Raw genomic sequence first — 17342 nt, forward strand, 5'->3', positions numbered from 1 at the left:
GTTTACTAATAATCTTTGTGATTATTACTACTGTCAACCAGATTGATGATCCTCTAACTTTTGGATGGCCATGCTCTAACCCCCTCCTATTTTATCCAGCAGATTAGCACTCCATCTTCAATATCTCCTCCGTAATGTCTGGGCTAGTTTTTGATGGGCTTTGGTCTCAGCAGGCTAGTCACCATGAGGATGGTCAGGAATAGAGTCTAAAGTTTTTATTGTGTCCTTCATAGTCTGTTCATTCTGACTGACTCTGTTCCCAGTTCTCTCAGCCCTTAAATACTCTATTATAATTAAGTAATTACAGCATACTAAATATGTGTGAATTAGAGAACCATTGTATCACCATACTAAGTACTAAGTATATGTAAACTATAGAAGCATTATCTCATCAATTCCACTGAGTTAACACCTTGTTGTAAGTATCCTTGTTTCAAGTATACTTCTCCAGAGTTCTGGCCCTCTACACTCCTCAACTATTGCTCTTTTTCTTGTTGCTAACAAATACCCCCATGTCTCTCTCATTCTTTAAAAAAAAAAACTCTTGTGAGATCCTATTGTTCCCAGTAGCTATCACTCTATATCTTCCCTTTTTCAGACAAACACAATGAAAACCTTTTTACTCTCAATATCTCCACCTCCTCTCCTTTCAGTCTCCTTTAAACCTTCTGCAATATGGCTCCAACTTTATCATTCAAAAACTGAAACTGCTCTCTGAACAAGGAAGCCTCTATAAGCAATATCAACAATGGACCAAACTTAACCATTTCACAGCTGAAAGATATAGAAAATTTAAGATCCCATTTGTATTTATCATTTGTTGATTAAGACATTTAATTTGGTAGAACAAAATGCCATCTCACAGATTATTTTATATGGTATCTCCTATCTGTACTTTGAAATATTCCAAGATTCTTTGGAACATATATCAACATTGTTCAATGACCCTCAGGGAAATGCACATTCACCAAAGGCATTCATCATTGTGGTGGAGAAGATCTGGAGTCCTGGTAGAAGATGGGATTCCCTATAGACAGTGAGGTTCTCTAGCTATTCCTGTTTGATTGCATCAATTCCTAGAATTATGAATTTTCAGAATCAATTTAGAACTTCTAGAAGAGACCTATCCTTTGGCTGATTATTCAAAGGAGCTTCCATCCACACTGACAAGATCAGCTGGATAAAGATTATCTCTTGCCCAAATTTCAACAAGTATCTTGATGGACACCAAAAGAGCTTGTCCAATAAATACTCTCTATATCAGGGATAAATTATATTCAGGATAATAAATATGAGACAATGATTTGGGTTCTGTTTTGAATAGGGGAGAAAAGTGCTTTTGGGAAACTGCAACACTGCTTTTATTGACTTAAAGCACTCCATGAATGCAAAGGTCCTTCTTTGTCAGTACTAACATTTTTATTGGTCTTTCTATATGGCAGAGAAGCAGTATAACCTAGTAGATAATAACAGCTAGCATTTATGAAATGCTTTAAGGTTTGCAAAGCAATTTCCTTTTGCTATTTTATTTCATCCTTATAACAGTCCTGTGAGGTAGGTGCTATTATTCTGTTTTACAAATGAGGAAATAGTCATAGGTGCTTAATAAATGCAGACTCTTGGACTGAGAGGTAAATTGATTAGTGATTTGCCTGGGGTCACAAAACTAGTAAGTATCTGAAGCAGGATTTGAACTCAAGTATTCTTGACTCCAAGTCTAACATTCTATCTGTTGACCTGGAAGCAAGGACAATCTGTATTCAATTCTCATCTCTGACATATACAAGCTTTATGACCTGAAAGAATCCACTTTCCTTTCAAAACTATAAGCAGGTCTTTAAAACTAAACATTTCTGGGAAGAAACCAACCTGTATGGGCAGAAGGGATTGAGTTCCCTCAACCAATGAAGTCACAAATCTAGTCTCTCTCCTTATCAGGTTATACAGTAGGGAACACCATTATCTCCAGTATTCTGAAGTACAGTTATCCTATAGAGGCCAATAGAGAGGGCCATGGTATTTGTGGATGGGTTGTCACTTATAACCAATGAGGTACCTGACAGGAGTGAAGGACTTAAGAGAAGATGGGTAAGAGCAAGAAGATAACAGGATAAGGTGCTCCACTGATACCTGGGGATGTAAGAGATAAAGGGAGGAAGGTCCCCTGCACATTGGGTGGACTTCCAATGGGGCACTTTTGGGAGAAAGTGGGGAAAAAAAGATCACAGTATTTGCAAATATGGATGGGTTAGGATCTGCTTCTTAGATGAAACTCCCAAATCAAGTAGATTATACATCCATTTGAGTTTTGAGTATATATGTGGATCTTATCCTTTCTCCTGCCCCCATTAGAATTTAAGATCTTAGAGGGAAAAGAACCATTTTGCTTTTGTCTTTGTTACCCAGAAACTAGCACAGTGTCTGGCATATAATTGATGCTTATTAAATATTTGTTGATTGATATTCTTGAAAGGCTTAAAGAAAATTATTAAAGCTATTTTTAAACATATAAAAATCTATTAAAACTTAAAAAGCACTATGACTTTTAGGACACCAGGTATAAATAAACCTTAAGCACCATTTTTACTAACTCTTACTTAGTACTGAGTACCTGGTCTGTACTATTTGGTCTTGCCCCTTCCCAGTTTGGGATAGAATGAGTACATCATGAATCTTGCTTCATTTGGGATTTTTCAGTGACCTTAGCTAGCCTGATCACATATTTATTACAAATTTGGGAGTCTTTTTGTTCATTAGGTTTTCTTCTACTCTATCTTCATTCTAACAAAACATCCCTGACTACTTCTTGCTTACATGTTCTTGGGGCAAAGGCCTTGCTTTTTCTTTTCAATTCCATATTATCCTTCTTCTTCTCAATTCAGAATTGGAAAACAAGAAACAAAAAAAAAAATTACACAGCTTTAAGAAAACCTCCAACATGATCCTTTTTTTAATCAAAAGGAAATCTCACAGATACTTTATAAATTTTCTATAAGCCTTCCCTTGGCTATCAGGCACTTAGAAATTTACATACAATTTTTGCCAGTGACACCTATAGGATTGACCTGTTCCAGATGGCCTGCCTTACTGGAAAGAGAGTTAAGTCATTTTAAATAGAATTTAATTTTTAAAATATATTTAAATGCCATATAAAGGGTATCATGGATTGTTGCATGGCTGTGAAACAAGAGTCTTGGGAAAACTGGCAATAAGTATCACAGGGCAGTGGAGAGCTCACTCATGGTGGCTATGAGTTTGATTGCAAGAGAAGGTCTTCAGAGGAGAAATGGAGTAAAAGAAAGGAAAACATAGGAGAGAAAAACAAGATGAACCAGACCTAGCATCAAGGATAAGAGATGGCTGAATGCCCCAGTCATATCGTCAGTCTATCAGGAGGAAATCAGGAAGGTGAAGTTCTGTGTCTCTTGTTGAAAGGATTTTAAAAAGAGGTATCTAGCAGGAGCAGACACAAGTGAATTTCAGTTTGTATTCTTAGAAGGAACATTAAGTCATTGAGATCACACATTCCCATAAATGTAAAAAAATCTCCACAAATGCAAGCCTATATGAAGCTGTTTCTTTAGAAACACACACATTTGGATACTTTTCATTTTTTTAAATCTGTATTTTTCCAAATTATTTAATCAAGCATTTAAGAATCTACCCATGTACTAGAGTGCTGGGTTGGGAGCCTTTCCTAACCCTTTTTAATTTTAGCGTCCTTCCTCACTTAAATTATTTCTGATTTACCTATATATAGCTAATTTATACATATTTCTTTGCTTGTTGTTTCCCCTAGTAATCTGTGAGCTGTCTGAGGGCAGGGACTATCTTTTACCTCTCTTTGCATCTCCAGCACTTAGCACAGTGCCGGGCACATAGTGCTTAGTAAGTTACTGACTGACCAATTTCTCTTGTTAAGTGCCAGTTCTTGTCACTCCCTCACAAAAAGCCCTAAATGAACCAATTCCTGACATTAGAAGCTTACCTTTATGGAAGAATGCCAAGATGCACACATGTATAGCTATAGAATGAATACAAGATAATAGAGTCAGAGGGAAGGTAGAAGGCAAGAAGAGGGAGGTCAGGAAAGGCTTCCTGTAACAAATGTTGTTGGAAATGAACTTTGAAGGAAACTAAAGAGTCTAAGAGGCAGTGGTGAGGAAGGAGTACATTCCAGGCCAGTGATATCATTGGCATCTGTATGAAGAAGGATGGATGAAAGAAAGGAAGGAGGGACTGGAAGCTGAAAGGTGAGAATTGAAATGTACCAGAATAAGGTGGTGTGAGTGGAGGGAAAGAATAAGAGGAAAGGCCTTAATTGGCTGACCGTGTAGATGTCATAGAGGGATGGAGAGGGGAAGAAGGAAAGTGAGGGATAGGTAAAAGGAAAGGGGTTTGGAGGAATAAAAGGAACAGAAAAGCTTGTCTTGGTTCTAGGTGCTGAATTTTTCATAGCTTCCTTTGACTTCTTCATACTAGGTGTGCTCAGGACGTTGGAATTTCCTGCTTTCCATTTTCAGGGTTGATTCTTGATCTTCTGAGACCAGCAAGAATCTGGTGAAGATCATGGGGGACTGGAGACAGAATATGGGATTTGGCTTTGTCTTCAGCATCAAGTCACAAGCTACTCAATAAAAGTTGGCTCTGCTTATTTGCCCAATATTTTTGAACCTCAATCTGCAGTCAAAGAGGCAGGATAACATGGTGAATTATGGCTTCTGGCCTTTGTCAGGAAGACCTAGGTTAAAGTCTTGTCTTTGAAACATGCACTGTGTTACTGTAGCAGGCAAGTTATTTAATTTCTCTGTGTCTCAGGGTATTAAGGCCATACATTACAGAACAGCTGAGCATTTGTGTCAATAGGTTCCTCTCTGGATGTTCTCTTAAACAGTGAAATCATGGTTCCAATCTGATAATAATCTAAAGACAAGGGAATTTAGTTCCTGGTCTTTAGAAATTATTGTTATTCCTCTCGAATATCCTTGGATGGCTTATGAATATAGATGGGAAAACAGGAATTTTAGATAGTATCACATTAAAGTCAACTTTATGGACATAGTCTATAACTCTTAAGTATATTTTCTTTTTAATAAACATCTATCAGATTGGCAAAGTTGACCAAAAAAATAAAATGACAAATGATGGCAAGTGTGAAGGGAAAAAGGCATATTGATCCACTATCGGTAGAACTGTGATACTGGTAAAGATTGTAAGGTTCTTGAGAGGAATAACTGACTTTTACTTCTTTTTGTATTCCCTTCACTTAGCACACTGCTAGGCCCATAATGGGTGCTTAATAAATGCTTCACTATAATTAAATGATTGAAAGTAATTTGGGACTATGACAAAAAGGTACTACTAAACTATGCCCATTCATTGACAGAATAATATCATTATTAGGTCTGTATCCAAAAAAGATAAAAGAAAGAGGTAAATGTTAAGGTCTTATATGTACAAAAATATTTGTGATAGCTTTTTTTGTGGCAGCAAAGACCTGGAAAGTAGTGGGGGTTCCTATCAATTGGGGATAGCCAAACAAATTATGGTATATAAATGTAATAGATTACTATATAAAAATGATGAGAAAGTTTTAGAGAAATCTAAGAATACTTGTTTGAACTTATATAGAATGAAGTGAGCAAAATCATTATACAATAATAGCAGTATAAAGAGAGACAACTTTGAAAGACTTAAAAACTTAAGGATCAACACTGTGACAACCACAATTTCACAGGACAGATGATGAATGCTTCCCAGTTTCTGAGAGAGAAGTGACAGACTAAATATGCAGAATAAGACATCCATTGTTTATATGGCCAATATGGGAATTTATTTTATTTGACTATGTATATTTATTACAAGTATTTGTTTTTCTTTTTCTTTTTCTAGTGGAGAGAGAAAGGCAAGAGAGAGAAAAAACAAATGCCTGGTTCATCGAAAAATACAAATAAAGATTTCTTTCTTTTTTTGCTTCTTCAGGGACTCATTCTCTGCGATATTTTCGCCTAGGGGTCTCTGATTCTACCCAAGGGATTCCTGAATTTATTTCAGTTGGCTATGTGGATTCTCATCCTATCACTTCATATGACAGTGTCAGAAGACAGAAGATGCCCCAGGCTTCTTGGATGGCGGAGAATTTGGGATCTGATCACTGGGAGAAGTATACTCAGCTTTTGAGGGGCTGGCAGCAGACATTTAAAATGGAGCTGAGGGTCCTGCAGAACCACTACAATCACACTGGAGGTGAGGAGAATAAAAATCATGATGCCTTTGTTCTGGGAGAACATTCTTCAACTACAGATTCTAAAAGGAGAAGTAGCATAGGACAGTTACTGATGGGGACATGTAGTTAGAGATTAGATAGACAAAGCGGGGAAGACAAAGACTTTCAAGCTAACATCAAGATTTTAAAAATAATGCATAAGTGAAAAGATCATAGAAAAGTAAAGTCAGAAGGGAAAGCATGTTTGAGGCGCACATCTTGAGTTTGAGGTTGAGAGAGACCAAGCAAAGCAGCCTCATAGACAGACAGGTATGGATCTGAAGTTCAGGAAAGAAATAAAAACTGAAGACATACAGAGGTGACAGATAAAGATGTGTGAAGATCACCTATTGATGAAGACAAAATCTTGGGATGGCATATACTTAAAAACCCCAGAAAGAGGCTAAGGAACAAATGAAGAACACAGAAATAGGTAGAAGCAAGAGGGAAATTCAGCAAGTTTGGTGCCTTGGGAAAAAAGATTCAGAAGCACAATGCAATCCACAATGTCAGGTGTTATAGAGAAGTCAAGGAGGATAGACTTTTGTTTATTTTTTATTATAATAGTTTTTTTTTAATTTTTCCAAATATATGCAAAGATAGTTTTCAGTATTCACCTTTGCAAAAGTTCATGTTCCAAAGTTTTCTACCTCCCTTCTTCCCCCCCTCCAGACAGTAAATAATCCAATATAGGTTAAAAATATGCAGTTCTTCTAAATACATTTTCATATTCATCATACTGTGTAAGAAAAATCAGGTCAAAAGGAAAAAAAAAACACAAGAAAGAAAACAACAAAAAAGGTGAAAAATACTATGCTTTGAGAGGATAGACTTTTAAAAGACCAATAAATTTAGAGATTAAGGGTACCTGGTGATTTTTTGAGAGCATTTTCAGATGTGAAATGTGGAAGGTAGAAACTAAAAAGTAAGATTTTTAGGAAAGCGCCATATTTAGAGAATTTTTTCAAGATTTATTTTATTATTATTATTTTTTGGTATGAATATGTTTGGCTGCTTTCTGCATAAGCTCTGAAGAAAAATTATGGAGCAAACAAAAATTGTCTTTGATATCTTCCAACTTTTTTTTTCTGTGTCTTTTCCCTTCCCTCCTTCACATGCTTTATTTCCCTAAAGGTATCCTCTTTCCAAAACCATTACCTTTCCCATCTCCCAACTCCAAAGCAATTTAGAACCTCTACTGTTAGCTAACCCAAGTAGACTTTCCCTGCTCAGAACCCTGAGCTATAGGTCCAAATCTCCCAACACCCAGAGGAGACCCTGTGACCCCACTTTACTCCCCCTTCCTCCCCACCCTCAGCAAAAGCTGTTTCATTTCCTTAGGGCTTTCCTAGTTGATTGACCTATTATCTGCAACAAATTCAAACTATTGAGATTATCATATTATTTCTGTTAGTTTTGTTATGATACAGTCAGTTATACTAATAATTTTCCTAATATTAAACTGACCCTGTATTCTTGTAATTCCTGTTAATAGGTTATTGAAATCTCTTTGCTAATATTTTATTTAAAATATTTGCATCAATATTCATTAGGGAGATTGATGGCTTGTTCAATGTCTTTTTCCTAAAATGAAGTTATTTAAGTATTTTATTTCTTCTTCTATAAATCTGGGCAATTGATATTTTTGAAAATATTTATGTATTTCAATTAGATTGTCAGATTTCTTTGCATAGAGTTGGGCAAAATAGCTCCTAATTATTGCTTTAATTTCTTCTTCATTGGTGGTAAATTTATCATTTTCATTTTTGATGCTGGTAATTTTCCATTATTTTTTCTAATCAAATTAATGAAAGGGTTATTTATTTTGTTGGCTTTTTCATAAAACCAAATTTTAGTTTTATTAATTAGCTCAATAGTTACCTTATTTTCTATTTGATTAATCTTTTGATTTTCAGAATTTATAAATTGGTATTTAATGCTCTTTGTCCTTTTCTGAGTTGGTGTTTCAGTCTTTCCTGTCACCTTTTTATGCTTTTTATGGTCAAGGTTCTCTTTTGTTTCTCTATCACTTTCTTTCTTTCTTTCTTCCTCCCTCCCTCTCTCCTCCCCTCCTCTTGGCTATTTTATGACTTTTAAAGCTTCATTCTGCCATCTTGGCTCCACCCCTATATTTGGATTTCTTTTTCTTTCTTTTTTTTTTTTTTTTTTTTTTTGGTCTCTGAATTAACTTTTAAACTTCAAAGGGTGGAAATCTCATGATTTCTTTGCATTCCCTATAGTTATTTACACATAGAATAAGAGCATCATGGCATAGTATATAGGCTGTTGATATTTGTATCAGAAAGACATGATTCTGATCTTTGACCACAGGCAAGTCAACAACCTCTTTGAGTCTTAGTTTCCTTAGCTAAAAAAAACTATACTAACACATGGATTTAAGAGGATGGAAAATGCTATCTGTATCCGATGACTGAATGCAGATTGAAGCATAGTATTTTCATCTTTTTTGTTTGCTTGCTTTTTCTTTCACATAGTTTTTTTCTTCTTTTGTTCTGATTTTTCTTTCACAACATAACAAATATGGAAATGTTTAAAAGAATTATTATATATGTTCTCCAATTGATAAATGGTCAAAGGATATGAACAGACAATTCTCAGATGATGAAATTGAAACTATATCCACTCATATGAAAGAGTGTTCCAAATCACTACTGATTAGAGAAATGCAAATTAAGACAACTCTGAGATACCACTACACACCTGTCAGATTGGTTAAGATGACAGGAACAAATAAGGATGAATGTTGGAGGGGATGTGGGAAAACTGGGACACTAATGCATTGTTGATGGAGTTGTGAAAGAATCCAACCATTCTGGAGAGCAATCTGGAACTATGCCCAAAAAGTTATCAAAATGTGCATACCCTTTAACCCAGCAATGCTACTATTGGTCTTATATCCCAAAGAAATACTAAAGAGGGGAAAGGGATTTGTATGTGCCAAAATGTTTGTGGCAGCCCTTTTTGTAGTGGTTAGAAACTGGAAAATGAAAGGATGTCCATCAATTGGAGAATGGTTGGGTAAATTATGGTATATGAATGTTATGGAATATTATTGCTCTGTAAGAAATGACCAGCAGGAGGAATACAGAGAGGTTTGGAGAGACTTACATGAACTGATGCTGAGTGAAATGAGCAGAACCAGAAGATCACTGTACACTTCAACAACAATACTGTATGAAGATATATTCTGATGGAAGTGGATATCTTCAACATAAAGAAGATCCAACTCACTTCCAGTTGATCAATGATGAACAGAAACAACTATACCCAGAGAAGGAACACTGGGAAGTGAATGTAAATTGTTAGCACAACTGTCTATCTACCCACGTTACTTATACCTTTGGAATCCAATTCTTAACATGCAACAAGAAAATTGGATTTACACACATATATTGTATCTAGGTTATACTGTAACACATGTAATATGTATGGGATTGACTGTCATCTAGGGAAGGGAGGAGAGGGAGGGAGGAGAAAATTTGGAAAAAGGAATACAAGGGATAATGTTATTAAAAAAAATTACTCATGCATATGTACTGTCAAAAAAATTTATAATTATAAAATTAATTTTAAAAAATTATTATATATGTATAATCTATATCAGATTGCTTGCTATCTGGGGGGAAAAGGAGGAGGTATAGGAGGAAGGGAGAAAAAAATTTTACACTCAAAATCTTACAAAAATGAATGCTGCAAACTATCTTTACATGTAATTGGGGAAAAAATCAAATACTATTGAAATTTTTAAAAGTAGAACTAATAATTTCTATAGAACTAACCTCAGAGTTTATTGTACTTCATTGGATTTTCTCTATGTGTGTGTGTGTGTGTGTGTGTATACTTTTGTTTTTGTTTTTTGGAGGCAGTCAGGGTTAAGTGCCTTTTTCAAGGTCACATAGCCAGTAAGTGTCTGAGGCTAGATTTGAACTCAAATTCTTCTGATTGTGGGCCAGTATGCATTTTACCACCTAGCTGCTCTTGAGATGTCTGATGTAAAAGCTCCTCCTATTGCAACTTTCCTACACCTAATAATCCAGAGTTCCTTGGGATACATGGTTCCCAAAAGCATCCAAGACAGGACTTGAACCCATGTCTTCCATCTTCATGGCTGGACTTCTGTCCATATGCCGTCACAAAATTATAGGGGACTCAAATGATAATTTCCATGCAAATTTTATTTATTTGTTTATTTTTATTATAGCTTTTTATTTACAAGATATATACATGGGCAATTTTTCAGCATTGACAATTGCAAAACCTTCTGTTCCAACTTTTCCCCTCCTTCCCCACTTCCCCCAGATGGCAAGAGGATCAATACATGTTAAATATGTTAAAGTATATGTTAAATACAATATATGTATATATATATATATATATATATATATATATATATATATATATCCATAGTTATTTTGCTGCACAAGAAGAATCAGACTTTGAAATAATATAAAATTAACCTGTGAAAGGAAATAAAAAATGAAGGCGGACAAAAATAGAGGGATTGGAAATGCTATGTGGTGTGACCCATTTCCCAGAGTTCTTTCGCTGGGTGTAACTGGTTCTCTTCATTATTGAACAAATGGAACTGATTTGGTTCTCCCATTGTTGAAGAGAGCCATGTCCATAAGAATTGATCATCATATAGAATTGTTGTTGAAGTATTCCATGCAAATTTTGAAGTGGTTGGTAGCTTTTATTTCAGTCAGTGATGTAACTTTTTGTTAGTTGGTTTAATAGGTATTACTTGTCCAAAAAAAAAAAAAAAAAAAAACCCAAACCTCAAAGAAATAAATGAACATTTTCATTGGTAGAAGTTATAAGTCCCATCTGCCCTCAGAACAGCCCTTGAGCTATACCCCTCAGACTGTAGCCATGAGATACCTTTCTTATGTTCCTCCAGTCTTGACTACACTTGTGAATTTCAGGATTTCACACCTACCAGAGGATGATTGGCTGTGAGTTGCTAGAGGATGGGAGTACCACAGGATTTCTCCAGTATGCGTATGATGGAAACGATTTCATCATTTTCAATAAGGACTCAATGTCTTGGATTGCTGTCGATAATGTGGCTAGATTAACCAAGCAGGTCTGGGAGACCAATCTGAATGAGTTACGCTATCAGAAGAATTGGCTGGAAACAGAATGCATTGCCTGGCTAAAGAAATTCCTGGACTTTGGAAAAGATAGCTTCCAACGGACAGGTAAAGAAAAGAGGTTAGATTAATATTCCTTGACCTTTCCTGGACTTAATAATTTGCACATTTATAGTAATTTGAAAGAAATACTGCAGATAATACAAGTATTAATAATTTCTTCTTTATAGATGAGGAAACTTGGGACTAAAGAGGTGACTTGACTAAGCTAACCAGACAGTAGGAGGTCTGGAACTCAAACCCAGCCCCCCCCCCCCAACTTCCTCTAGCTTACTTCACACTTACTCCTAACACTCTCTGCTTCAGTCAGACTTTCACTATTGTCTATCATTTCTTATAAATAGTTGTTTTTGTTCTGAATTAGCATCCCCTCATCCTGACTAAATCATTCAGGTAAGTGATTTCTTTCTCTTTAAAGAGAATAAACAAAATTCTTCTTCCCTTTTTTCCAAGTAATGTTGGGATACCTATTAGAAAGAAGCAAATTCTTTCTGATCCCTGGAGTATTATTTAGTCACCAAGGAAATCACACTTGAGTTTTCCAACAGTATGTAGATTTCACTTTTGATGTGAAGAAACTATGGGCTTGTGATTTTATTTATGGGAAGAACTTCATTATGGAAGCTTCCTCCATAGACATAATAGCTCCTTCTAACATATACTAGGGAAGCTAGGTGGAGAAGTAGATCGAACACTGGATTTGGAATCAGGAAGACTCATTTTCGTGAGTTTAAATCTGGCCTCAGACATTTACTAGCTGTGTGATACAATCACAGAGGAGTCCCTCTCTTAGTCATTGCCAGCTGGAGTTCTCCTTAATAGGCTTATCCTTATCTAGAAGGTGGTCATCTACCTAAGAGCCATTGTGGTTTCAGAAAGGGCCAAGGAATGGTAAATGTGGTATTTGCAACTCAAAAATCCCGGGAGAAACACCAAGAACAGAACAAAGGTCTCTTCACAATGTTTGCCAATTTAATGAAGGCCTTTGATACTGTCAGATGTGAGGGTCTGTGGAAAATTATGACAAAATTCAGTCAGTCAGAGAAGTTTGTCAGTATTGCATGCCATTTTCATGATGGCATACTTACCCAGGTTCTTGATAACAGACAATACTTTCAAGCTTTTCCAATCATCAGTGGAGTGAAATAAGGCTGTGTGCTTCCTCCCATGCTTTTTAATATAATATTTTCTGCAATGTTGTCTGACACTTTCAACAAGGATGAAAAATAGCATCAAGGTCAGCTATGGCACTGATGGTAAATTATTCAACTTGAAAAGGCTATGAGCCAAAACTAAAGTGGAGTGAGAATTGGTGCATGATGTTTGTTCACAGGTGTTTATATTTTCCATGCAGCCTCTGAGGCTGAGATGCAATGGAGTACGGATAAATTCTCTGCCTCTAGGGCAAATTTTTGCTTGGCAACACTAAGAAAACAGGGACTTACCACCAACCACTATAACACTACACATATGTGGAATCTTCAGATACAGCAAATGGGGATAAGAATACTTGGGATATGTACAGACAGATAATGAGATTGATGCAAGCATTTCCACAGCTAGATCAGCATTTGAGAAGCTCCAAAAGAATTATTAGGCTACCTACCAAACTGAAGGTCTATAGAACCGCTCTCCTAACTTCATTCTCATTTGTGTGTGAAACATGGACCATTTACCACAACAGGAAACTGAAGCATTCCCATTTGAAATGTTTTAGAAGATTCTGAATTTCGTCTGGCAAGTTAAGGCACTGGACACTGAGATCCTTTCTCGAGTTGACCTGTCAAGCATTCCAACTCTACTTCAGGAAGTGCAATTCTGATGGGCTGGCCAGGTTATTTGAATGTCCAAAGTATGTTTGCCTAAAAGACTATTTTATGGAGATCACACACAAGGCAAACACTCACATGGAAGTCAGAAGACGTTATACAGGGACCCTCTCAAGGTCTCTCTGAAGAACTTGGAATCAATTATGGCATATGGGAGATTCTGGCAAAGGACTGCCTCCATTAAAGAAGATATTGTTCTATGAACAAAGAGAATTGCATTAGCTCAAAAGAAATATGAGATGTGCAAATTTAGAGATATCTCTAGTCCAGATGTTCATGTGGACTCTATTTATGCTCAACCTATGGTAGATATTGGCCTGATCAGTCACAATTGGATATATGCTACCTTAATCCCTAACATAGCAATGATATTTTGGTCCTCTTCAAAAATGTACAATAATCAACCAGCCCCACGCTGTGTGACCATAGGCAAGTCACTTAACCCTGTTTGCCCCAGTTCCACATCTTTAAAATGGACTAAAAAAGGAAATGGTAAAACATTCCAATACCCTAAATGATATTATAAAGATTCAGACATGACTGAAATGACTCACTACCACCAATAAAACTTATAATCTTAGAGCTCTTAAGAAGTTAAATATTCTCATGACCTGATATATGTAGAAATGTGTTTAGAAGAATTGCACATGTGTAACATATATTGAATGACTTGCAGTAAGGGGAGAGAGAAGCAGGAAGGGAGGGAAAAAATTGTAATACAAAGTTATGCAAAGGTGGATGTTAAAAACTATCTTTACTTGTATTTTGAAAAATAAAAAAACTATTATTATTTTTTAAAAGTATTCTTATGAACACACAATTAATGTCACTAGCAACACTTACTTATACCTAAGTTTTCCGTGCTCTTGGAAACCTATCTTGCATTCAATTATCATTTCTATGCAGGTGATTCCCAGTTATAGCCATCTAGTTCTAGCTCTCTCCTGAGTTATATAGCCAATCATGTATACCACCTGTCTTTTGGGCACCTCAAACTAGGTATTCCATTGACATCTCAAACTTAACATGTCCAAATCAAAACTCATTATCTTTCCCTATTACTATTGAGGATACCACCACTTCAGCTCACAATCTCAATATCATCTATTATCCATCTATTATCCTCCTCCATATCCAGTCCATTGCCAAACACTGTATGCTTCTACCTCTGTATCTGTCTACGTCCTGTTCTTTCCATTCGTATAGACATAACCCTAATTCAGCCCCTAATATCTCTTAATTGGATTATTGCAATAGACTTTTAAATGGTATTCAAGTTTCTCCCTACTATTTAATCTATCCTTCATTCTAATGTAGGAAGGCTTTTATTCAAATACATTTTTATTGATATATTTTATTTTTACATATTCTTAATTTCCCCATTTTCCTTTATCTACCTCCTTCCTAGAGAGCTAGTTCACATAAGAAGGAACTTTTTTAAAAGAAAGGAAAAAAGCAGCAAACCAAGTGATATATAAAAATGTTAGAAAATATATGCAGTGTACTACATGCATGGATCACCCATTTCTGCAAAGGAGTAAGGGAAAATATCCTCTCCAGTCTCTTCTCTAGGTCATACTACATTAATTTTTTTTTAATGGTTTAATCATTGTTTTCTTACTTTTGCTTACTTCACTTTGTATTAATTCTAAGTCAAGGCTTTTCTGTATTCATCATATCCATCATTGCTTGTAGAACAATAATATTCCATTACAGTAAAGTACCACAATCTGTTTGTTGTCATTCAGTCATCTCCAATTCTATGCTATCCCATGGATAAAATCCTTGGGGTTTTCTTGACAAAATGGTTTGCCATTACCTTCTCCATTGTGAACCCATTTAACAGATAAGGAACTGAGGCAAAAAGGAGTTAAGTGATTTGCCCAGAGTAAATTTATTTAGTCATTCTCTAATTGATGGAAATCTACTTTACTTTCAGTTTTTTTGTGATGCTATAAATACTTTGGTATAAAGATAGACTTTCTTTTTAATTAGTTAACCCCTTGATGTGAATGCTTGGTAGTGGAATCTTTGAGTCAAAGCACATGAACTTTTTAATCACTCGTGCATAATTTCAAATTGTTTTCTGTTATGGGCCAGAACTCTGAACTTGAAATAAAGGATTGAAACAAGGTGCTAAGTCAGTGGAATTGATAGAAACAATGATTATTTAGCATGGTATTTAACAGTTCTCTAGTTCAGTACATGCACTTAGTATTTACTAGAGTTCTACAAGATTCACACCTTTAAGAGAGCATATATAAGCTAGGAGCCTCAACCAGGATTCAGTCGGGGAGATTCAGAAGCCAGACTCAAGCTGTTGGAGCCAAGACTATAGAAGGCCTCTAAGAAAGCTAACCGGACCCCAGGAAAGGAGACAGGACTTTGAAAGAGACAATAAAGGATTTGGACTTAACTCCTGGATGCACTTGTGGTGATTACGGAACTGAAACGAAGGCTGCCTCCAGAAGCCCCTCAAGGAAACCTCAACAAGAGAAGATTACATTTTAGAGAAGAATATTACAGTTTTCCAAAGTGGTTTACTACTTCTGAGCTCCACCAACAAATGCACTGATGTGCTTATCGTCTCACAACCTCCCTAAAATGACTATTCCCTCTTTTGCTGCATTGATCTTACAGTTGTTTTGTTCTGCATTTCTCTTATTATAAGTGATTTACAACATTCATTTGTTAGTTAATACTTTGCAATTCTTCTTTTGGGAACTTCTGGTTCATATTCTTTATTACTCTTCAGATGTGTCCAACTCTTTGTGACACTATTTGGGGTTTTCTTGAAAAAACATACAGGACACAAGGATACATTTCCTTCTTCAGTTCATTTTACAAATGAGGAAACTAAGGCAAGAGTTAAAAAACTCACTCAACCATGAAGAGTATAAGGCCAGATTTGAACTTGGGAAGTTGAATCTTCCTTATTCCAGGCCTGGTGTTCTATGCACTGTGCCACCAGCCATCCTTCATATTCTTTGACTCCTTATCAATTAAGGGATTTTGGGTCTGTAGGTTTTGGATGGTTATTTTTCTAATAAGTAGGTCTACCTGGTCAGCCCTCTGTCATTTAAGTTTTAGTGACTTCCTCTTACTTTCTAGATCAAATATAAGCTCAGTTTGACCTTTGGAGCATTTCATAACTTGGCTCCTTCTTAGTTGTCCAGATGTGGGACACTTCACTCATCTCCACAGATTCCAATATGGGGCCTGCTTGAAGTGTCTTGAAAAGGACACTGGGTCCCCAGCCTTTGTTGGGGAGTGCTCTGCTTCCTTCCCTTGAGTTTTCCTGGTTTCCTTCTAGACTCAGCTCAGCCGGACCCCTTCTCATACCTTTCCACTATTAATCCCGGTCCTCTCAGGCTATGTACATATTATGTATGTATCTATTAACATATCTGCCCAATATAAGTTCTTTAAGAACAGAGACTCTTTTTGCCTTTCCTTTTATCCCTTGTGCTTGGGGATGGAGAGACAGAGAAGGAAGAGAAGGGAACCAATAAGCCTCTATTAAACACCTTTTATATGCAAGGCACTGTGCTCAGCCCCTCATAAATATGATCTCATTTGATCCTCACATCAGTCCTGGGAGGTAGGGGCTAATATCACCACCATTTTACAGATGAGGAAATTAAATTTGTGATTTGTCTGGGCTCACTCAGCTAGTCTGACGCTGGATTTGAACTCTGGGTCCTGCCTTTAAGGCCCAGGACTCTATCCTCTGTTTAGCTTAACCCAGTGTCTGGCATCTATTATGGTTAATAAATGCTTGTTGACTGACCCTACTCAGCTTCTCACCTAACAAACCTGACGTGTGAAAATTCAGTTTTACAAAAAAGACAAATTGGGGGATTATTCTTCACTTTACTAAAGAGTTTTTAGAATTCCTTTAAGTAATAAGCTCCTAGTGCATTTAAAATATCATTTCATGTTACTTATATTTTAACCTATAGGCAACTTTTCTAGAACAGGTCTTTGAGCTTGTCATAATCTATATGTTTTTTTTAGGCTAGGTCCTGAATGATGGCTTTTCATCTGCTTCCTTTACCAAGTTTAATATTTCCT

At 36.1% G+C, this 17342-nt stretch overlaps 1 protein-coding gene across 3 annotated transcripts in view; it reads left to right on the plus strand.

Moving 5' to 3' along the window:
* LOC141565455 (major histocompatibility complex class I-related gene protein) overlaps positions 1-17342 on the plus strand; it is a 58445-nt gene that overhangs the window by 31439 nt on the left and 9664 nt on the right. For all 3 annotated transcript variants that reach the window (XM_074308519.1, XM_074308517.1, XM_074308518.1), the window contains 2 exons: positions 5983-6246; positions 11212-11487. In XM_074308519.1, coding sequence (XP_074164620.1) covers positions 5983-6246; positions 11212-11487 — 540 coding nt within the window. The remainder of the gene's footprint in view (positions 1-5982; positions 6247-11211; positions 11488-17342) is intronic.

The sequence above is a fragment of the Sminthopsis crassicaudata genome, chromosome 4 (assembly GCF_048593235.1).
Source record: "Sminthopsis crassicaudata isolate SCR6 chromosome 4, ASM4859323v1, whole genome shotgun sequence".
In the NCBI taxonomy this organism is placed as follows: Eukaryota; Metazoa; Chordata; class Mammalia; order Dasyuromorphia; family Dasyuridae; genus Sminthopsis; species Sminthopsis crassicaudata.